The sequence below is a fragment of the Bidens hawaiensis genome, unplaced genomic scaffold (assembly GCF_021521415.1).
Source record: "Bidens hawaiensis isolate Kalapana, Puna unplaced genomic scaffold, B.hawaiensis_p1.1 tig00026891_1, whole genome shotgun sequence".
Taxonomy (NCBI): Eukaryota; Viridiplantae; Streptophyta; class Magnoliopsida; order Asterales; family Asteraceae; genus Bidens; species Bidens hawaiensis.
The window spans coordinates 192,688-213,675 of record NW_027494338.1 but is presented as its reverse complement, the minus strand read 5'-3'; the positions used below and the strand labels follow the sequence as shown (position 1 = coordinate 213,675).

The 20,988-nt window shown below is 41.0% G+C and overlaps 1 protein-coding gene across 1 annotated transcript; it reads left to right on the top strand.

Annotated features, from left to right (window-relative positions):
* Positions 1 to 2,239: 2,239 nt before the first annotated feature.
* LOC143574293 (putative (S)-N-methylcoclaurine 3'-hydroxylase isozyme 2) lies at positions 2,240 to 4,478 on the top strand. Its single transcript, XM_077058948.1, has 2 exons — positions 2,240 to 3,443; positions 3,534 to 4,478. Exons 1-2 carry the CDS (start codon positions 2,535 to 2,537, stop codon positions 4,143 to 4,145), a joined length of 1,521 nt encoding a protein of 506 aa, XP_076915063.1. The 5' UTR covers positions 2,240 to 2,534; the 3' UTR covers positions 4,146 to 4,478.
* The last annotated feature ends 16,510 nt before the right edge of the window (positions 4,479 to 20,988 follow it).

Below are 20,988 nucleotides of genomic sequence, written 5' to 3'. Positions count from 1 at the left end.
TATACAAGTAGAATAATTATGTAATTACGCTATGATAATTACTTTATGATGTAATTACATAATTTCTCTACTTATATATATAATTACTCTATTTGATTCTCAAGTTTAGCATGTTAATTTCATTTGTATGTTAACATTCCCATATATATATATATATATATATATATATATATATATATATATATATATAAAGATTAAAATTAGAAATTATTGTTTCCTTATAAGTATAGTAAGGCCTTAATATAACTTACAACATAAATAGGAAATTAAGAAACCTAAAAAAGTGAAAAACTAAGAAACTCAATCTTTAGATCGTCCATGTAATCTTGTTACACCTTTTATGTACATGACCTTATCAAATCATAAAACCCTCTAAAAACTTAACCACCTAACCCCCGCCCCCCTCCACCTAGGCCTGTAAGCGAACCGAACGTTCGTCGAACAGTTCGTGAACTGTTCGGCGGGGAAGGTCATTTATGTTCGTTTATTTAATAAATGAACGAACATGAACAAAAAATTTGTGTTCGTTTAATTAAACGAACGAACACGAACACATGTTCCGTTAGTTCATTTATGTTCATGAACGTTCGTTTATGTTCGTTTATGTATTAATAGAAAATAATTAAATATTATCTGGATATGTCATTTGCTTAAAGGTTTTATATTTGTTAATTTGTGTTCGTTTATGTGTTTTAATTTAAATTTGTTTGTGTTCATTCACATTGGTTCATATATGTTTATTTATGTTCGTTTATCTTTGTTTAGTTATGTTTGTTTAGATTTTAAACAAAGGAATATAAACGAACACAAATGTCCATTTTTTAAATAAACACACATGAACATAAATATTTATTTGATTAATTATAAAGTTAAATGAACGAACACGAATATGCCCTTGTTCGTGTTCGTTTGATTCGTTTACAGGCTTTCAATATTCATATTGATGAATAAATCGGTCTTATTCTCTAGCCTTTACCGATTTTATTTGTGTTCATTTGTGTTCGTGAACCGTTCGTGAACACATTAAATTCCTTAATAAACGAACACGAACAAAAACTCTCGTTCGGTAAGTGTTCGCGAACTGTTCATGAAGACAATATTTTCTTAACGAACGAACATGAACAAGGCCTTGTTCGTGTTCGATCGGTTCGTTTACAGACCTGCCTCCACCCCACACCCCCCTCTCCTAAAAAAACTAAACCTTAAGGCTAAATCAATTTTTAAATACTTTTTATTTTATTTTTGTTTTATATTATTTTTAAATACTTTTTATTTATTTTTCCTTAGAAAAAAGATAAGACGTAGGTGATTAAACATGCACAGTAAAAATAAAGGAAAATGATTATCCAATTCCTCATTTTTTTTTTTTTTACTTTTTAGGTTCCTTTGGAACATACCATTTGTGTTTACTTATTTTTATAAGGATTATCATTGTGCTGATAATTTTATTTATATGTGTATTTAAATTTATTTTTAATAGTATTTTACATGTATATATATGTGTTTTACATAGACCTTTTCTATTTCTTTGTTTTTCTTTTCTTTTTTGTTTTCCTTTTTAAGACTTCTGGAGCTCCCAAGAAATGTTTTTTCCTTTTACAATTGTTTTGTATTGCACAAAATAGTGCTAGATTCTTTTACTTGATTTAGGATCATTTTTGAGTCTTTTTTACTTTTTAGCTACTATTTTATCTTATCAGTTTGATCCATTAGAGATAAAACATAACACAAGTCAAAGCGTTTTATATAAAAGAATTACCTCAATTTATAGTAAACAACAATATATGTTTGGGTTACAACATCTGGTGATGCAGTTGCAAGCACAACAATGTGCATGTTTAGCTAAATGGGTTGGAGGCTTGTTGGCGGGCAAAACGTCTAACACCCACCCGCAATTCGTTACGTTCCATGGTCAAGATGTTATAAGGTGGACAGTTGGCATACCAATTATAACATATGTGCATGAAATTAACATACAAACATTTATCGTATTAATATATATATATATATATACACACACATACATACATATTTTTATAAGAATTATTATCATGATACTAATAATTAAAATATTTTTTTTCAGTCGTACTGGGTGTCAAATATTAGAGGAACAACATGATTTTTACAATTTCTTTCTTTTTTTAACTTTTTTTATTTTTAACACTTCCAATGCAGCCAAGATCTTTTATCAAAAAGTGTCATAATTCCTTTCTCAAAAGGAATACAGTGGAGGGTTGAGGAGTGAGGACAACCACAGAAAGCCTTGATTGATACGCTTACATATTCACGTGAAGATTGCCGTCGACGTGCTAGGTTATTAAGACGTTGACCTAACACCCAAAATATGTGGTAGAAGATCAGTTTTAGTTTTTTATTTTTATTTCTTTTGACATAAAATTTTATTAATTTATGGAATTGTACATTATTTTCAACACTAGGCATATCTATTTATGACAATTTGCAACCCCAATTAATGCTCCTCTGCCTATGTATATCCACACAAAAAATAACTAACACACACAATTTGATCCCCAATGGACATGACGGTTTTCCTAACACAAAACTTTTCATCCCCTATCTTCGTTGTATGCACACTCATTTTTCTGATATCCACCATCATTCAAACCAGAAGATTATTATCAAACAACGTCAAAAACCTCCCACCAGGTCCGCCAAGGTTGCCGATTATCGGAAACTTGCATCAAGTGGGCGACAAAATTCATGTTTCCTTAGCCAAATTCGCCGAACAATACGGACCTCTCATATCTCTAAAATTAGGCACACAAATTCTCGTGGTTGCTTCTTCTCCAGAGGCAGCCATGGGGATTCTCAAGACTCAAGACCGCCTACTTTCCTCTCGTGTTGTCCCCACCGCAATGCAACAAGAATCATTGCAACCACATTCCATACTCTTTTCAGAATGCAATGAGTCGTGGAAAGCCTTAAGAAAACTTTGCCAGGTCGAAATGTTCTCGTCGAATGCGCTTGAGGCTCACTCTAAAATACGAGAGGAACATGTGGAGAGGTTGTTGGAATTCTTGCGTGGGAAACAAGGGGAGATAATCAACACCAGGGACATAGTTTTTACTACGCTTTTCAACACACTGAGTTGTGTTGTGTTTGGAAAAGATTTGCTTGATTTGGAAAAGGAGCATGACACTTATGTAGGACTTAAAAGGTCACTACTTACGGTACTTGAGAACATAGCCCGTATAAAGGATGTTGGCTCATTTTTTCCGGTATTTCAAAGATTTGACCTTCAAGGAATCAGGAAAGGGGGCATGAAACAAGTACATTCGGTTTTTGATTTTTGGAAGGACTTGATAGAAGAAAGAAGAGCTCATATGAGTTCTACAACATCGTTTTCAGAGCAATCAAAAACTTTCTTGGACCGCTTGCTTGAAAATGGATTCTCCAATGACCGGATAAATACTTATGTTACGGTAAAAGCCTACCTTTCGTACATGTTTATCTTGTCATTTTCTTGTAACTTAATAGAAACAATTCAAATTGGATATGATTAATGTTGCCAGGAGTTATTCATAGCTGGAACAAACACTACAACAACAGCATTGATATGGGCAATGGCCGAAATAGCGAAAAACCAAGACGCCATGAGAAAGATCAAGGAGGAAATCAACCGGGAAATCAAATCTGACAAAATCAAAATGTCTAAACTATCTAAGTTACCTTATCTGCAAGCCTGTGTTAAAGAATCTCTAAGATTGCACCAGCCTGTCCCATTTCTACTTCCCCGTCGCGCCGTTGAAACTTGTGAGGTTATGAATTACACCATCCCCAAAAACGCTCAAATATTTGTTAATGTATGGGCAATCGGTCGCGACCCTAAAGTGTGGGATGACCCATTATCCTTCAAACCTGAAAGATTTCTAGGCTCAAATTTAGATCTTAAAGGTCAACATTTCGAGTTTTTACCATTGGGTTCAGGAAGAAGGATATGTCCTAGTTTTCCCTTAGGTAGCCAGGGTATGGAACTCATCATAGCATCTCTGATTCAAGAGTTTGACTGGATCCTTCCAAACAATGAAGAACCCAATATGGATGACAAATTCCTGATTACCTTGAAAAAGGAAAAACCTTTAAAACTAATCTTTAAACAAAAGCAAGGAACGTCAAATGTTTAACTCCATTATTTGTAACTTCAGTTCATCCATTGTGTGTACCTTAAGATTCAAATAAAAAGAATTTATATTAAATTCGTATGCTAAGAAAGGACTACTATTGTTGTCTAGGGGTGAGCATGGGTCATTTAATTTGGTCTGGGTTCGGTTTAAGATATTCATAACTGATTATCTTGGTCATCTCGCAAACCCTTGATTATGTGTTCTAGCAAATGCTAATTTATTTTTCTTAATGAATGGTATCTACTATATAGTTTTGTGCCCGACCAATAAATTAATATATCAATCCCAACTCTCATAATGTGGTTGAGGTTCGATGCACATAGCGAATATTGATCGAACTTTATAACTTGCTAGAACTAATAAGCTGTGTGAGGGTTAACAGTTCTTTTATAAAAAATTATAGACACCCATTAACTTTTAAAAGAGCTGAGGATGAACTCATGAAAGTTCTGTTTGAAGAGGTAGGTCCCAGCAGAGCCCAGTTGGACCCGCAAGACTCACCTCAAAGAGGGACGTCTGCGCAGTTGAACCCGCAAGACTCACCTTCAACAGGGACGTCTGCGCAAAGGCTAAACTCGCAAGACTCACCTTGAAGAGGGACGTCTGCGCAGAAACCAACTGGATCCGCAGGACCCACCATGCTCAGACGTGACGTCCTTACGCGCAGTACGCAAGCTGTTCCCGCAGGAAAAGCCTCCCAATGGTGAAGTACCCCGCCTGTTCCCGCAGCTGCGGATACAAGCCATCAGGGAAGGCTACCTGCGCAGCAAGGCTACACGCACAAGGCACTTAACTCTTAAATAATTCAGTAATGTCACCTGAAGAAGGAGTGAGCAAGCCGGGAACACTCCCGCCCAAAGCCGGGAATACTCCCGCCCAAATGAGCCAGTCCGTACGCTACTGGAGGACCTTTTGTACTGTACCTGACGAGGTATGGACAAAAGATCTGACCAAAGCAGCGACAGTTCACTGTGACAAAGGAATAGTACACAGCCGGCCTGGTCACTATCAGCCGCTGCCTACTCACCAACCCCTGTCACTATTAGCCGCTGCCTACTCACCAACCTGTCGTAGCACGTGCATAGCCTGCAGTTGGTGGAAAAGGAATAGTACACAGCTGGCCTGGTCCCTATCAGCCGCTGCCTACCCACCAACTGCCAGCATGGCATGTGCGTAGCCCACAGTTGGCAGAACAGGAATACTATTCAGCCGGCTGTACCTTCTTGGAAACCTACCTTCGGCTATAAATACTCCAACACCTTGGAATGGTATGGACACATTACATTACATTACCTTATCACATCTTATCTTCTCTAGCAATCTCTTAATATACGCTTATATTCAAGAGCAATCTAGTCTGATTCTCACGCCGGAGGGTGGTCACAAGGAGGTACCCCCCCCCCCTTCTCAGTGACGAGCTCACGGTGTCTGTTTTGCAGGTCACCAGAAGAACCATCTTTGCCGGACATAACCCCTCGTGGGAAACATCTATTTAACCCCCAGATTATCCGTAATCTGCCCGGGGTCAGTTAGTGTTTCTTCATTGGCGCCATCCGTGCATAAAAGCTAGAACTAATTCTCAGTTTTTTCAAAACCTCCGAAAAGATGGTTAACGTTACTCCGGTCCCCAGGCCAGGGAGTAACCAAGAAACCCCGGTAACCACAACCCCAGCTACTGGGGGGAACACCGGCGAATACACACATTTTACGAACACTACCCCGGTTACCCAAGCCGGGGCAAGTGCAGTAAATTTTACTAACACTACCCCGGTTACCCGAGCCGGGGCAAGTGCAGTAAACAATCTTCCCCTGGGATTCATTGATACCCAGGTGGAAAGACAACAGACGAGGCCCCCCCCCGCCAAACACTTGAACAAGTTAAGGCGTGGGCGGAAAAACGTCAAAGGGAATTCCAAGCTGAGTTGGATGAACGCTTACGTTCACTCCAACAGGCTGACGAATTCGGAAGCACTCGACAACAGCTCAACATGAGCAATGAGTGTGAGTACTTGGACGATGATTCGGAGGAATCCGACATCGACGTAAACCCTCGCCATAAGGCGAAAGGGAAGCGTAAGGAAACAGACTTCCAACCAAGAAGGAATTTTGGAGAAACCTTCAAACCAAAAAACGCGGGTGGAAACCCACGTGACTTCTCTAAAACCTTCAGACCAACCGTTGCAAATGCGGGAACGTCCAAGTTTGCAAGGGACATTACGGAAGCAATCGCCCCGAAGAGTGCCAAGCAGATGCCCAACATCGGCACTTATGATGGTATATCCGACCCAGACGACCATTTGAACAGATTCATAGCGGGGGCAACCGTCAGCAATTCGACGGAACCCATGTGGTGTTATATGTTCCAGATGACGCTAGTTGGAGCGGCTAGAGCGTGGTTTGACCGTCTACCGGTCCACCACATCTATGATTGGGCAGACTTCCAACAGAAGTTTAGCCAACACTTCAGCCAACAAAGAAAGTATACCGAAGAGCAATGGACAATCCTCAATTGCATTCGAGAGGAAGATAAATCTTTGCTAGACTTCATCACTCGCTTCAACTCAAAGAAGCTAAGTCTGGGTAGTATTAGCGAAGATCTTGTTCGCGCTGCTTTCATCCAGGGCGCAAAAGACCCAGAGCTCATCCGCACCTTAACGGGTAAAGATGGCATGCCATCCACATGGGATGCCATCATGACAGCAGCTAAACGCTTCGCGGAAACGGAAAAGCAACTGGGTAGAGATCTTCCCCAGAGCACAAACCTCTACACCCAGAAAACAAGAGAAAACAATGTCTTTACCGCCCGACTAAACAAAAAGAGGAAGCTAGGCATTTGGCAGTCAAGGGTAAACTTTGACACCTCATCCGGCTCGCACCCTCGGTTGGGCGGAAAGGATAACATGCAGTCGTCGAACCGGAACTCCAGATGGACGCCACTCATCAAAAGCGTCATCGAGATATTCGACACCGAGAGGCTCCCATGGCCAAAGGCTCCAATAATCCGAGAGCGTCACAACGCTGATCAGAGCAAATTCTGTGACATCCACAGGACAAGAGGCCACAACACCGAGGAATGCGTAGACTTGAAGGACATCGTCGAAGCATTTGTCAGAGATGGGACGCTGACGCACCTCGTGGCGTAATGAACGCTGAACAGGCTAATGCGTGTAGAACCTCAGTTGGGGAAAACACGAATAAAACTGCAGCTTCAATGTCGGAGACTACATACTGCGTAAACAACGAGATTCCGAACCAAGTGCATATCGGCTCGAAAGGCTCGATGACACTCCCAAGAACATGGAAGGGAGCTCAATTACACAGTCTGCATGTAGATCAATTCCAAACTTGTAAAAGAAAAGGCTCAGAGCCACTTCTAATGGAAATGATTCTCCTTATCACATTGACGCTGATAATCTTACATTTATACTTATGAACTTTCCACACTGATATGCCGGTCTTCACCGCATACATAAGTGGGGAAGTAAGTCGTTGCGTGTGGAAGGCGGCAAAACCCGCATAAACACAAAAAACGGCCGACCTTCACGCAGGTCAGTTATAGGTAAAGTTGGGTCATCCCACTAAATGAAAGTGCCGGTCCTACCCGCACAAATCATGATAGAGGAAACCGAACTAACCTATTGACAACCGCGCGTCGAACGGTTAACTTATCCAAAACACTGATATGCCGGTATTCACCGCATAAATAAGTGTGAAAGAAGTCGTTGCGTGTGGAAGGCGGAAAAACCCGCATAAACACAAAAAACGGCAAGAATTTCTAAGGAAAAGATGAGGAAAACCTTCACGCAGGTCAGTCATAGGTAAAGTTTGGTCATCCTACTAAATGCAAGTGACGGTCTTACCCGCACAATCATGATAGAGGAAACTGAACTTTAACCTATTGACAACCGCGCGTCGAACGGTTAACTTATTCAGAAAACTTAGAAAATATCTTCAAGGAAAAAATGAGGAAAACCTCCACGCAGGTCAGATAGAGGTAAAGTTTAGCCATCCTACTAAGTGCAAGTGACGGTCTTACCCGCACAATCACGAAAGAGGAAGCAAAACTTTAACCTATTATCTGCCACGTTGATAGGTTAACTTATTCAAAGTACTTAAGAAATTGCTAAGTTAAACTAAAGTATGCACAAGCGAATCATATATTGTTTATGCGGCAAAACAAGTGCCAAATTAAACTATATTATGCATAAGCAAGTCGTATAACGTTTATAAAGCAAGAGTGACGGTCCTACCCGCACAAAAGATTTATATTCCATAAAAATTCAACTGTTACAAGAATGGCCGGGTATCTACCCGCCTACAAGAATATAAATCTATACAAAGACGTAAATCTATCCTAACAGTGGGAAAGGATTTAAAAGATCAAGCTTCAGGGCCCCTCCCTCCAAACTCACTTGCACCCGCACCATCAGTTGGCTGTGGCGGTTCAAGGAAAGTCTTGAGAATGGTTAGCCCATCATCAGCAGCAGCAACTTCGTTCACCTTCTCCACCACCGGGTGCGGGAAGGCGGCATACTGGTTCACTGCTTGGTCATATACAGCTTCAGTATCCACATCATATAAAGGGAAGTTGGAAGGCGGGATGCCCTTCTCAACGAACCCTAGACCAAGCAGGAAGCCAGCCTTTTCCCCATCCTCATGAGAAGCGTTGAGGGCTGCGCTCATGGCATCGTCATATGATGTGTCTATGAAGACCCGATGCACAACCTACAAAACAAAAATACAAGGATCAAAACCTTTTCTAAGTACAAAGAAAAGCGTAAAGACATTATGAAGCTAAGCTTACCTGCGACAACGCTTCTCGTAGAAGCCATTCCTTGGTAACCAGAGCCTCCTGGAGGGCAGCTTGAGCTTGGTTACGGGCGCGTTCGGCTTCACTTTTGTTAAGGTTGGCAAGCAACACTTCCTTAGCAGCAGCCTCTTCAACGCCCTTTAGCTTACGCTCAGTATGGTCAAGCATACCCCTCTGGTCCAAGATTTCTTGAAGCTTCTTGGCGTCTTCCATAGCCAAAGCATCATGAGCCTGCTAAAGCCTCTCTAGTTTGGCTTTGAGCTCCTCATTTTCGGCGCGCAGAGGTTTAGCAATGGCTTCAGCCTTGGTGGCCCTCTCAGTCGCGTTTCGCGCAGTTTCCTTAGCCAACCGAAGCTGTTCGTTAACAGCTTGGGCAGCCTTGGAACGGGCCTCGAGCCGGGCCTGCACTTCAACCTCGAGGGCCTTGAAGGCCTTCTCCTTCTCCGCAGCAACAGCGGAGAGTCTCCTGTTCTCCTCCCGGATAGCCCGCGCCTGAGCTACTTCTTGGATACGAGCCGCCTTTAACTTGTCGTTTTCACGACAAAGGAGCTCGACGCGCGGCTGCATCCGGGCAAGGAGAATTCGAAGCTCGTTTGTCAGCCTACCCTCCTGGTAGCTTGACATAGCTTCTCCCAGTGCACCACTGGGGGCGGCGTTGTCACACCCGGCCCTGAACGGCGGAAACAGCCGGGCGCCCGCGAGTGGGGATTGATAATTAAGCACGGGCCATTGCAAACATTCAAAGTAAGATTTTCATTGCGCATGAAATGTTTAATACAAATACATTACATTGTTTAAAGATTACATAAAAACATCCAAGTATAAAAACTGTTGAAGATTTCCACGCCATATCCCCTTTGCGTGGCGGGAACAACCGCGCGCATCGAAGGGATAGAACTAAAATCTTCCAAAAAGCTAGTTTTAGATGTTCAGCGTGAGGTGCTCTAAGTGTGACTCCATGCGCTACCTAGTTATCTCCTGAAAGACACGTAAAACATTTGAATCAGTATAAACTGAGTGAGTTCACAAGTTTTAGTAACTTGATAATTCGTATTGCATCATAGTCTTGATAAAAATCATTCTGAAACATAATTCTGTTAGCATCATTAAAACACGTGCTTAGTAAAACATAGTTCTGATAACATATTCTGATAAAATCGTTCCGCGGCTACGCGCGAACATTTCTGGGAACCGTGCTCGTCTGTGTAAGTGGCGCTGCCACTACGAGCGAAATAAGTAATACCGTCCCGCGGGTTACGCGCGGACACTTCTGAAAAACCGTGCTCGTCTGTGTAAGTGGCGCTGCCACTACGAGCGAATAATACCGTCCCGCGGGTTACGCGCGGACGTTGTGCCGGAAAACAAGGCGCTCGTCTGCGTAAGAGGAGCGACCTCTACGAGCGGGCTCAATCCCATAGTACTGCCCCGTGACATGCTAGGCACTCGTCTGTGTAAGAGGTGCGACCCCTACGAGTGGGTGGATCAAACCAGCAGTTCCTACCCTTAGAGTTCCAATGGTAAAGTGATCACTTACTCGTATCGCACTCTCATCGAAAACCATAGATAACCGTTTGCATTGCTCGTAAATATACCATAATGAAACATTATTTAAACACATAATTGCTTGCATTGCTTGTAAGAGTATCATGATAAAACATAATTTAAGTACGTGTCCCTCGCCCCGAAAACAGTTTAAAAATAGTGAAAACAGTGAAAATAGGGGCTGTGAGACTCACCTGTGGTTCTTGTTAAGGGATTAATCGAGATTCGGGTTTTCTTGGTGTTGGCCTCGGAATTGAAGGTCTAGTAACAAGATCGGAAATGAAAACAACGGATGCTTGGGAGATGATTAGTGCAAGTTTGCAGTTCTTAAGAGGGAAGTTTGAAGTGTGTTTGGGTGATAATTTGGGTTACATATTTATAGGCAAGATTTAGGGAACACAATCCCTTGCTTTAGGGGATTGTAATCTTTTCATATCTAGGTGTAATGATGATAAAGTATGGAAATTATTATTATTTATTTAAAAGTGGAGGTGATTGGTCCTAGGGAGTGGATAAAAGATTCTGATTTGATTTGGACAGGACATGCAGGTCTGTGGTTGGTGAGAGTAGGGTGGCTGACAGTTGACTTTTCATGTTACAGTATGCTTTTTCAGGTGCTTTTGTCAGCGTACAGTTAAAAAGTAGAAATCTCTGAAACACGCAACTGTTTCCTTTTTGGGCGGGAATAATCCCCTTATATCTGGAGATTAGGCTAAGTGTTCTGCGCGTATAGCTTTGTGCGCATAGCTTTCTGCGTGAAGGACATTTCTTTGCTGCGGGTAGGTACGTAACCTTCTCGCAGTCAGGGACATTGAGTTTCATTTGTAGATTCTCCAGGTGGTCTTGGTATTTCAACATAGTGATCAGTTATGTTGAAGTCAATTCCATCTTGGAGCTTCAAACAAACTAACTCTCAATGTTCCCGCCATGCGGGGAGGTTAGTTCCCCTTCCGCACGCGCATAAACGATTTGGGATGCACCCGCCTTAGCATCATGCGGGACGGTCAACCCATTAGACAACATAAAGTTAAGTTACATGAAAACATAAAGCCAAAACATTCGCGCATGGCGCATATAACAATTGCCCGCGCTGGTTCTTACATCACGCGCTCGCGCAGGGCGCACATAACAATTGCCCGCGCTGATTCTAACATAGCGCGTTCGCGCAGGGCGCACATAACACATGCCCGCGCTGATTCTAATATAGCGCGCTCGCGCAGGGCGCACATAACACATGCCCGCGCTAATTCTAATTTAGCGCGCCTAATATTCACAATCACCTAATTATTAGGTTGATTACTTAGTTTATAGGATTGGGAAATTACCGGGTGTCACAGGCGTGGCGCGCCCACTCAACGCAGTCCACAGCCGTCCGAAGGGTGGTTCCCCGGCGGATGTTCCACCGCGGAACAAACACCTCATTCGAATCCGACACTGCAAAAACAAAAAGCAGTTAGGAAAAGATGATAAAAAAAAACATAACAGGCCAAAATAACCCTACGCACCTGTAGGGTCGATGACAGGCCTGTAGCCGCCAAACCCATCACCCGAACCTAACGGATATCCATCCAAGAGGTCAGGCAGATGGGAAGGAGGCAGAGATTGGCTAGACGCCCCAACCCCAAACATACCTGCTGAACCGGCCGGGGGCGAGGTGGTCGCCGATGCCGGAGGCGCGGTTGAAGCCACCGTCGTAGGAACCAACGGAGGTGAACTCACCGGAGGTGGACTCACAACCGTGGTCGCCGCTGCGGAAGAGCCCGCAGAAAAACTCACCGCCGGCTCAGTGAAGGAATCAGTGAATATGGCACTGACAGCCGGCGGAGACGACGTCACAGTTGGAACAGTTGCCTCAACCGAGTGAGCAACTGAACCAACACTTGAAGCAGGCGCAGCCGCCTGGGCCATCGCCTCGGGTAGGTTGACCAAACCTACCGTCATGGGTCCAGAAGTGCTCCTCCCCGCTCCACCCTGGAATACGGTTGCATCCACGCCTGCATGAAGACAACATATTTAAATATAATGGCGGAAAGATATGAAGTTAAAGTTAAAGTTTACACTTACGAGTCCTCTTGAGCTTGAAGGTGTGAATAGGCGGGGACGAACCCGATGGAGCCGGCCTCTTCACGCCGGTCACCGTCGTTGTACTAGGCTGCCCGGAGGTGACAGCTGTCTCAACCTCCGGAACAGTGGTCTCATCACCACCAGGGTTCCCCGCCACCTCTTCACTATCGGTCTCCGACTCTGACCGATTCCCCTGATCGGCAGTGGAGGCAACCTTCGCCTTGCCCTTCCCGCCGGCAGCCTTCTTCTTCCTCGCCAAGAAAGGACCATCTGCGGATTCCTCATCAGAAGATGACAAAATTAGAGGAATTCCCGCAGAGGTTTGAGCATTGAGAGGGCGAGGGTCAAAAAGTTCTTTACCTGGCCGCCTGGCGCTCAGGATCTCGTAGCCTGGCGGGTAGACCTCCACGAACCGATCTGCCGTTTGCTCAAGGATGGGCAACTCGTTCTCATCTAGAGCACGAGTACCCATCCGAGCGGGACCATCACTCTCCCGCGGCTGCAGGAGAGACTGCAAGTCGTTTCCCTCTGAAAACAAAAAGAAAAAACGGTTAGAACAAAAACCCTAAATTAACGGATAATATGAAGCATACCGTAAGGGACAGAGTTCAAACCGTATTCGAGGACGATGGGAATCTGTGACGCCTCCTTCCACACCCAGCTCATCCCGAGCATCACCATCCCGGACTCCGCAAAGCGGTAAACCGGAGACTGGATCCGGGAAACCTTGGAGAACCAATCCGCCTCCTGGTAGTTGGAGGCGTGAAGGTTCAGGAGAGCTCTCCCGTTCTTGAACGTCATCGCTATGGGGACGACGCGAGCGGAGATATAGAAGAATTCCCGCTTCCAAGATCGAAGACTGCGCTCGGTAGCGCAGATCTTCAAACCCTTGATCCGATTGACCAAGGTATACCACCCCTTGATGCACCTCCAGGAATAGAAGGTCATCAGGCGGTCAACATGGGGCTCCACACCCAGAATGAGACACACCCACTCGAAATGGCGGATCTTGGCGATCGCCATTGGGTGTACCTCAGTCAGATGCACACCGTGTCTCTCCAGAACACGGTATACAAACTTCGTCAATGGGAACCTGAGATTCCCATAGACGAAGAATGCAGCGTACACCCCTATCTTGCCCTTGGGGGCATCGTACACCGTCTGATGAGATGCAGGAAACTCAGGCTCGAAAGGCTCGAGCATGAACTTCCTGACGACGTACTGATAGAGGTCGACCGGAAGAGCACACTGGCACTCGCCAGCAGTACTCTTGTCATCCTTGTCCGACGTGGACGACGGATTCTCGAGGTATACATCGGACTCCTCGACAGTAACCTCAGGATCATGAGAAGACATGTTTGGGATGTAAAGAAGAACGATTTCAGGAGAATGCTCGACGGAAACGTTAGAGTATACGCCGGAAATCGTTTAGAAGAAGAAGATAGAAGTGAAAGTGTTGATTAAGCTGCACCCTCTCCCCCTTTATATACTCATCGCAATGAATGCGATGAATTTAATGCGGAGGAGAGAGGAAAACGCAGGTCCAATGAAACTATGACACGTGGAAAAAGCAAGCTGGCAGCAGCTGTTGACAGGACGCGTGCCGTAAACTTCGCGGCCACGCGCCCGAAAACTCGCGCCCACGCGCCTGAAAAAGCGTCTGGAATGACCATATACTGTCACGTTGCCATAACTTCCTGCACATCCTGACACTGTCAGAAGAAACCGTCGGACGACGTTTCAACAGTTTGGACTGTTCTTATCCTTTCACCAACTCTTCGAATTTCAAAAAGATTCAAAAGTAAGCGGGACTATACCCCTTACCTTGGCAACCAAGTAACTATAAGACAGGTGCGAGTACAGTGTTAAGGCAAAACCCTTCACATACTTAGCACCTGCAGGGAATTGAAGCCAAGAATACCTCGGCGACCAAGTAACTATAAGACGGGTGCGGGTACAGTGTCAAGGCAAAACCCTTCACATACTTAGCACCCGCAGGGAATTGAAGTCAGGAATACCTTGGAAGTAAAGTAACTATAAGACGAGTGCGGGTACAGTGTCAAGGCGAAACCCTTCACATACCTAGCACTCCGCAGGGAATTGAAACCAAGAAGGATCTTCTGGGCCATGCTTGCGGAAACGGGAATAACATCCCCCATAGCGGGAACGTCGAGAACTAGATTGTTTGAAGCTCCAAGATGGAATTGGTTGTTTTAACATAATTGATCACTATGTTCAAAACTACCAAAACCTCATGGAGAATCTACACAAGTGGAACTCAACGCTCCAGACTTGCGAGGAGGTTACAGACCTACCCGCATCATACCCAAAGATCAAGCAGAAAAGTCGGGAATTTCTGCACGTGACATTAGGACTTCCGCGGAAGAATCCCCATGGAAAACCTTAAAACTAAACCCTTTTCAAAACCCTTTGCTTAAGTCCAAAAGTTCACCTCACTTATTAACAATTCATGAGAAGAACATTGGACTGGGGGAGTTGAAGAGGTAGGTCCCAGCAGAGCCCAGTTGGACCCGCAAGACTCACCTCAAAGAGGGACGTCTGCGCAGTTGAACCCGCAAGACTCACCTTCAACAGGGACGTCTGCGCAAAGGCTAAACTTGCAAGACTCACCTTGAATAGGGACGTCTGCGCAGAAACCAACTGGATCCGCAGGACCCACCATGCTCAGACGTGACGTCCTTACGCGCAGTACGCAAGCTGTTCCCGCAGGAAAAGCCTCCCAATGGTGAAGTACCCCGCATGTTCCCGCAGCTGCGGATACAAGCCATCAGGGAAGGCTACCTGCGCAGCAAGGCTACACGCACAAAGCACTTAACTCTTAAATAATTCAGTAATGTCACCTGAAGAAGGAGTGAGCAAGCCGGGAACACTCCCGCCCAAATCCGGGAATACTCCCGCCCAAATGAGCCAGTCCGTACGCTACTGGAGGACCTTTTGTACTGTACCTGACTAGGTATGGACAAAAGGTCTGACCAAAGCAGCGACAGCTCACTGTGACAAAGGAATAATACACAGCCGGCCTGGTCACTATCAGCCGCTGCCTACTCACCAACCCCTGTCACTATTAGCCGCTGCCTACTCACCAACCTGTCGTAGCATGTGCATAGCCTGCAGTTGGTGGAAAAGGAATAGTACACAGCTGGCCTGGTCCCTATCAGCCGCTGCCTACCCACCAACTGCCAGCATGGCATGTGCGTAGCCCACAGTTGGCAGAACAGGAATACTATTCAGCCGGCTGTACCTTCTTGGAAACCTACCTTCGGCTATAAATACTCCAACACCTTGTAATGGTATGGACACATTACATTACCTTATCACATCTTACCTTCTCTAGCAATCTCTTAATATACGCTTATATTCAAGAGCAATCTAGTCTGATTCTCACGCCGGAGGGTGGTCACAAGGAGGTACCCCCCCTTCTCAGTGACGAGCTCACGGTGTCTGTTTTGCAGGTCACCAGAAGAACCATCTTTGCCGGACATAACCCCTCGTGGGAAACATCTATTTAACCCCCAGATTATCCGTAATCTGCCCGGGGTCAGTTAGTGTTTCTTCACTGTTATATATTAGAACTTGGAACATATTTTTCCGACATAAATCTAGAGGTGCACTCACTCGATCAGTGAGTAGACTTAGATCAAGTATTAAGTACGGTCTAGAGATAAGCTCATGTCATTTAAAGTATTATCATTTAGTTGAAATATTTGTTTGTAACATATTATATACATAGTTGCAAGAATTATTACTACAGAGAAATGATAGATAAAGACTTGCATATAGTATTGTCAAGAATTAAGGTGAAGGGGGCAAAACCTTAAGAATTTCAAACTAATCTAAGGCTACTCCCATTGGGGAGTTTCTGTTCGGTCGGTTGGGGGTACAAATTCCAAATAAAATTGAAAACTACTTCTAATTCAGCATTGGTCTACCAACTTTAGTCGGTTGTTGAAAAATGAATTAATTCACACCATTGTTGTATCTATCCAATATTTGTAGGCTTTTTCTAAATTAAAACAAAATTATAAAAAACAAATTCTCTATTTCTATTTATAGTCTCATTCATACCATCTTTATCACTTCCGGTTCTCTATTTCTAATCTTTTTTAATATTTTATTTTCTATTATGGATCCAAATTTTTATTTCGATTTTAAGGGTTAATTCGGAAGATTATTCGAATGCTCAATATGATGAAAACTCTTCTTTATTTCCAAATCCAACTCATGCTACAATTGTAAGTTTAATTATTTAGATATGTATGTTGAATGTGAAACGCCTTTTTTTATTTAATTTATTATTTTATATTTAGAAAAAATTATTAAAAAATAAGTTATTTTAAATTTTCTGTTATTTTTTAATACAATAAACTTCTTATAATATATATTTATTTAATAAAAAAATTGACTTGATTGGGTTGTGAATGGAAGAGAAAATTTGAGTAATAAATTATAAATTTTAAAACAAATAATAAATAAATAAGGCATAGATTTCATTTTAAAAAAACATAAATAATTAAATAATACTTATTCATTAAAAAAAATCATAAAATATATTATTCCATAATCCATCAGCTTTTAACTTTTATTTTCACTTAAAACATGTCGTTATTACGAGCATTAATTTGTCTCATTATATTTTATTATTTTAACACACTTGGTTCATGGTATGATCGCTTGATCCTCTATCCAACACAATATAGTTGTAAACTTGTGGCCAAAAACCCAACACTTGTTGGTTCATAGGGTTCAAGTTTCCAGAAGTATAGACTCATGTTCGTGGCCTTTTTCTTAATTCTTGGTTTAGGATTTGGTTTCTCCATAAAATAATGTTTTTAAAAAAAATAGTATATAAATGATAATAGTGTGAAAGAGTTTATTTATAACGGAATAGATAGGAGGTATTTAATGGAAAATAATAAATGAAAGAGGGCTAGAGTATAGCCATATATTCAATGGCTATATTAATTTGTTTGTGTCATCACAGGTTCTACCACCTGGATTTGGTACCCGAAAAGAAAATTAATGGATGTCGCGGTGGTATTCCCGCAAACCTAAGGTAACCAGAAGCTTTTAGCCGCTTCCAACCCACCACCCATATTACTACATAGAAAATATTAGACGTGTACTCTATAACTAGGATTGTTCACGAACTAAGCTGAATTGAACACAAATATGTTCATACTTGGTTTGGTTTAAAACATAGTTGAACCGAGTGGCTTGAATTTAAAGAAACGAACGATATGTATATGCTTAAACTTGGTTTGGTTTTAAATCGAGCGGCTTGGTTCGGCTTGGTTTCGTACAAAGTTTTCAATTTTAAAATTCTAAAACTCCAAAACGTCATTAATTCAAACTTTTAACTAAAAAATGCATAAAATTCCAACTCTAAAATGTCCAAAACTTAAAGTTAGCAATAAAACATCTATATTTATACTCTCTAATAAAATGATACAAGGTTTGTCAATTGCCACTCCTACATTAAACTTCACCCTTTTTAACAAATTTATAATAATAAAATAATAGTTACCATTCTTAAAATCTATCCTTTAAAATTTGTTAATTTAATATTTACTTCCTATTTTTTTCCAAACATTTGATATTTTTAATTATCTTTTACTTTAAAATTGTTTTAAAGACTATTGTACAACGACTTTATTAATAGTGTTTAACGGTTTTATTGTTTCTTGTATACTGATTATTTATTAAATATTGTATTTTCAAGAACTACTCGTGTAATACATGGGCCTCAAACTAGTACATAATAAGTTCAACAAAGATACATGGCCGATATTTTCTCCTAACAATAGAAAAAATAGTTCGTGTATCAAGTTGACGAGAACCAGTAGCTAGTTTTTCAAATGTGTAATCGAAGTAATGAACGTCAGAATGACAAGCAAGTTTATGAAAAATTGAAATTGTTGAAGTATTGAACAAGTGGCTAAGGTTTAAAATTAAACTTTGAAGTCAACACAAAAGTGAGAAACTTAAAAATCTTTAAAATTTTGTATATTTTTATATAAATACATATTATATATATAAATTTTAAACAAAAAATAATTCAAGCAAAACAATGACCGAATCGAGCGAAGCTTTGCTATTGTTTGACTTGTTTTCAAATCAAACCGATCCGATCGGCTTATTTCCAAATCAAGGGGAAACCAAACGAGCATTTTTCGAACGATTTTCGACGAACGAGCGTCGAGCGGTTTGGCTATCTATAAGTATAACTGCGACATTGGTCACCAATTGTTTTCTATATTAATTAGAACTTAGAATTTTCATTTCTTTGTTACAAACTTTGGTCTTCTTGATTTTCTTTTTCATTCTTTTTTATTCTTACCTCTTTTTTATATAAGCAATATATTTAGATAACCAGATAAGCGGGACGCGATATATTTTCTAGGGTTCTACCCTCCCCCCCTCCTCTTTTGTTTAAATTGCGGCCGTGTTTTGTCTTACATTTACTGTATCGAGTACATCGAAACCAAAAAAAATTTTTGGTTTTTTTAAATTGTAGCTTAAATTTGATAATGTAATTTTCTAAATTATGGTGGCTTGATTATGAACAATAAAGAACATTAATAAAATACGTCACCCACTGCAAAAACGGGTTAATGGTTTCTCTAGCTATCATACAGGAAGTTGTTATGTCTAACATTAAGAACATGGGCAGCTTATTGAGGACCAAGGGTGGCTCCGGTCCTTAGTTTTTGCACAACATTGTAAATTAACTTGCTTTTCATTCGAAAATTTTGTAAATTTGTATACATTGTGTAAATTTTGAAATTTGTATATGTTATTTGTATACGTTGCATAAATTTGTATGTTATTTGTATAAAACTATTGGAGAGACTCCATTAGTATTAACCTCACAAAAATAATCATTTTTACAAATAATCAACGCGCAAAGTCATAAACATATTTACAAATAATCAAGGCGCAAAGTCCTAATCAATTTTACAAATAATCAAGGCGCAAAGTCAATCATTTTTATAAAACAAATAAATAATAAATAAAGAAATCTTTTTTTAAATGGGCTTACATCACTTGGTTCATCTCTGGGCCAGTTGTATATATTTGGCCTGCTTTTTGTCGGGCTTCCTGCATCAAACAATATCCAAAACTTAGGAATCAAATTTAAAGTTTGACCTAATGGAAATCGTAACCTGCCATTAGAACTATTAGAAATGAATCAAATCAAAACCAGTTATTAACCGGTATACTAGAAACTTGTTAGTAACCGGTTAACCGAAATAGTCATTTTTTTAAGAGTTTAGTAACCTATTTTACCGGTTATTAACGTTAACATTAGAGTTTAAACATAATGGACGTTTTCTAACAACTATATAGCCTTTTATAGCTGTTACAAACTAGTTATTGGTCATTTTAACCCTCTTAAGTTAGTATAAATAGGCGTCGGATGTTTATGTTTGGTTACACCACCTCCCAGTCTCTTAAATACTCTATAAAATTAATTCAAAACCTTTCATCTTGGTTATGACTCAACCCAATTATATGCAGATCGTATAAGCTTTATTTACCTTACTATCAACATTTAATCTAAAGTGAGGGGAAAAAAGAGAAAAAAATAATGATATAAAAATAACAGAGTATTATTTAATTAATTGGATAGATATAAATACGAGGAATAGGATTTATTATTATGGCTTGAATGTTTTAAAGACCGTAATTGGGCTAAGCGGGTTAATGTATCAACCGGTCAATTGCTTTGAGCCTTTGAATATTTGATTGAGATGATTTATGTTTTATGTATGTTGATTCCGGTGGTCGATCTCTAACTTTGAAGATTATGCTTGTTGCAAGCTTCGTAGAAAACTTCCTAGATGAGTTGTGACGAGTTGTCAAATTTTGTGAGAGCACGTTCAAATCCGAAAAAACATATCGTTGTAAACTTGTATGGCAGTTGTATTAGCAAACAACTCGAACAGTATACATTTTAACCTCAACACACAAAGTGTATGCTCATACAAATAGTATCTATATCATTATTAGTTTATTAGGATTTACGAACGAATAGTAATTTTTTTCTTTTTCGAAATTGAACACAAAAGTTTTATGTTTTAAAGTTTGACCACAAAGGTATTTTTATTTAAACTACTTTAATTTTCATTTTCTATAAATTGTGTACTATGAAGTTTAGCAAAAAATATACAAAATTACTTTTTAATTGAGTTTTTAAAAAGCCTAAACGTGCAACATGTGTCGCTATCCTAATTTTGGGCGCATCACGAATTTATTCGTTTATAGAGTTTTCGATTGATATATAGTATGTGATGATATCCTTTTAGGCATAATACCAGTATATTTACATGGTTCCAAATTTACCATATAGGTCACCTAAAACTACTTTTATCAGTGACATTTTGCTAAGATGTGTTACCATGTAGA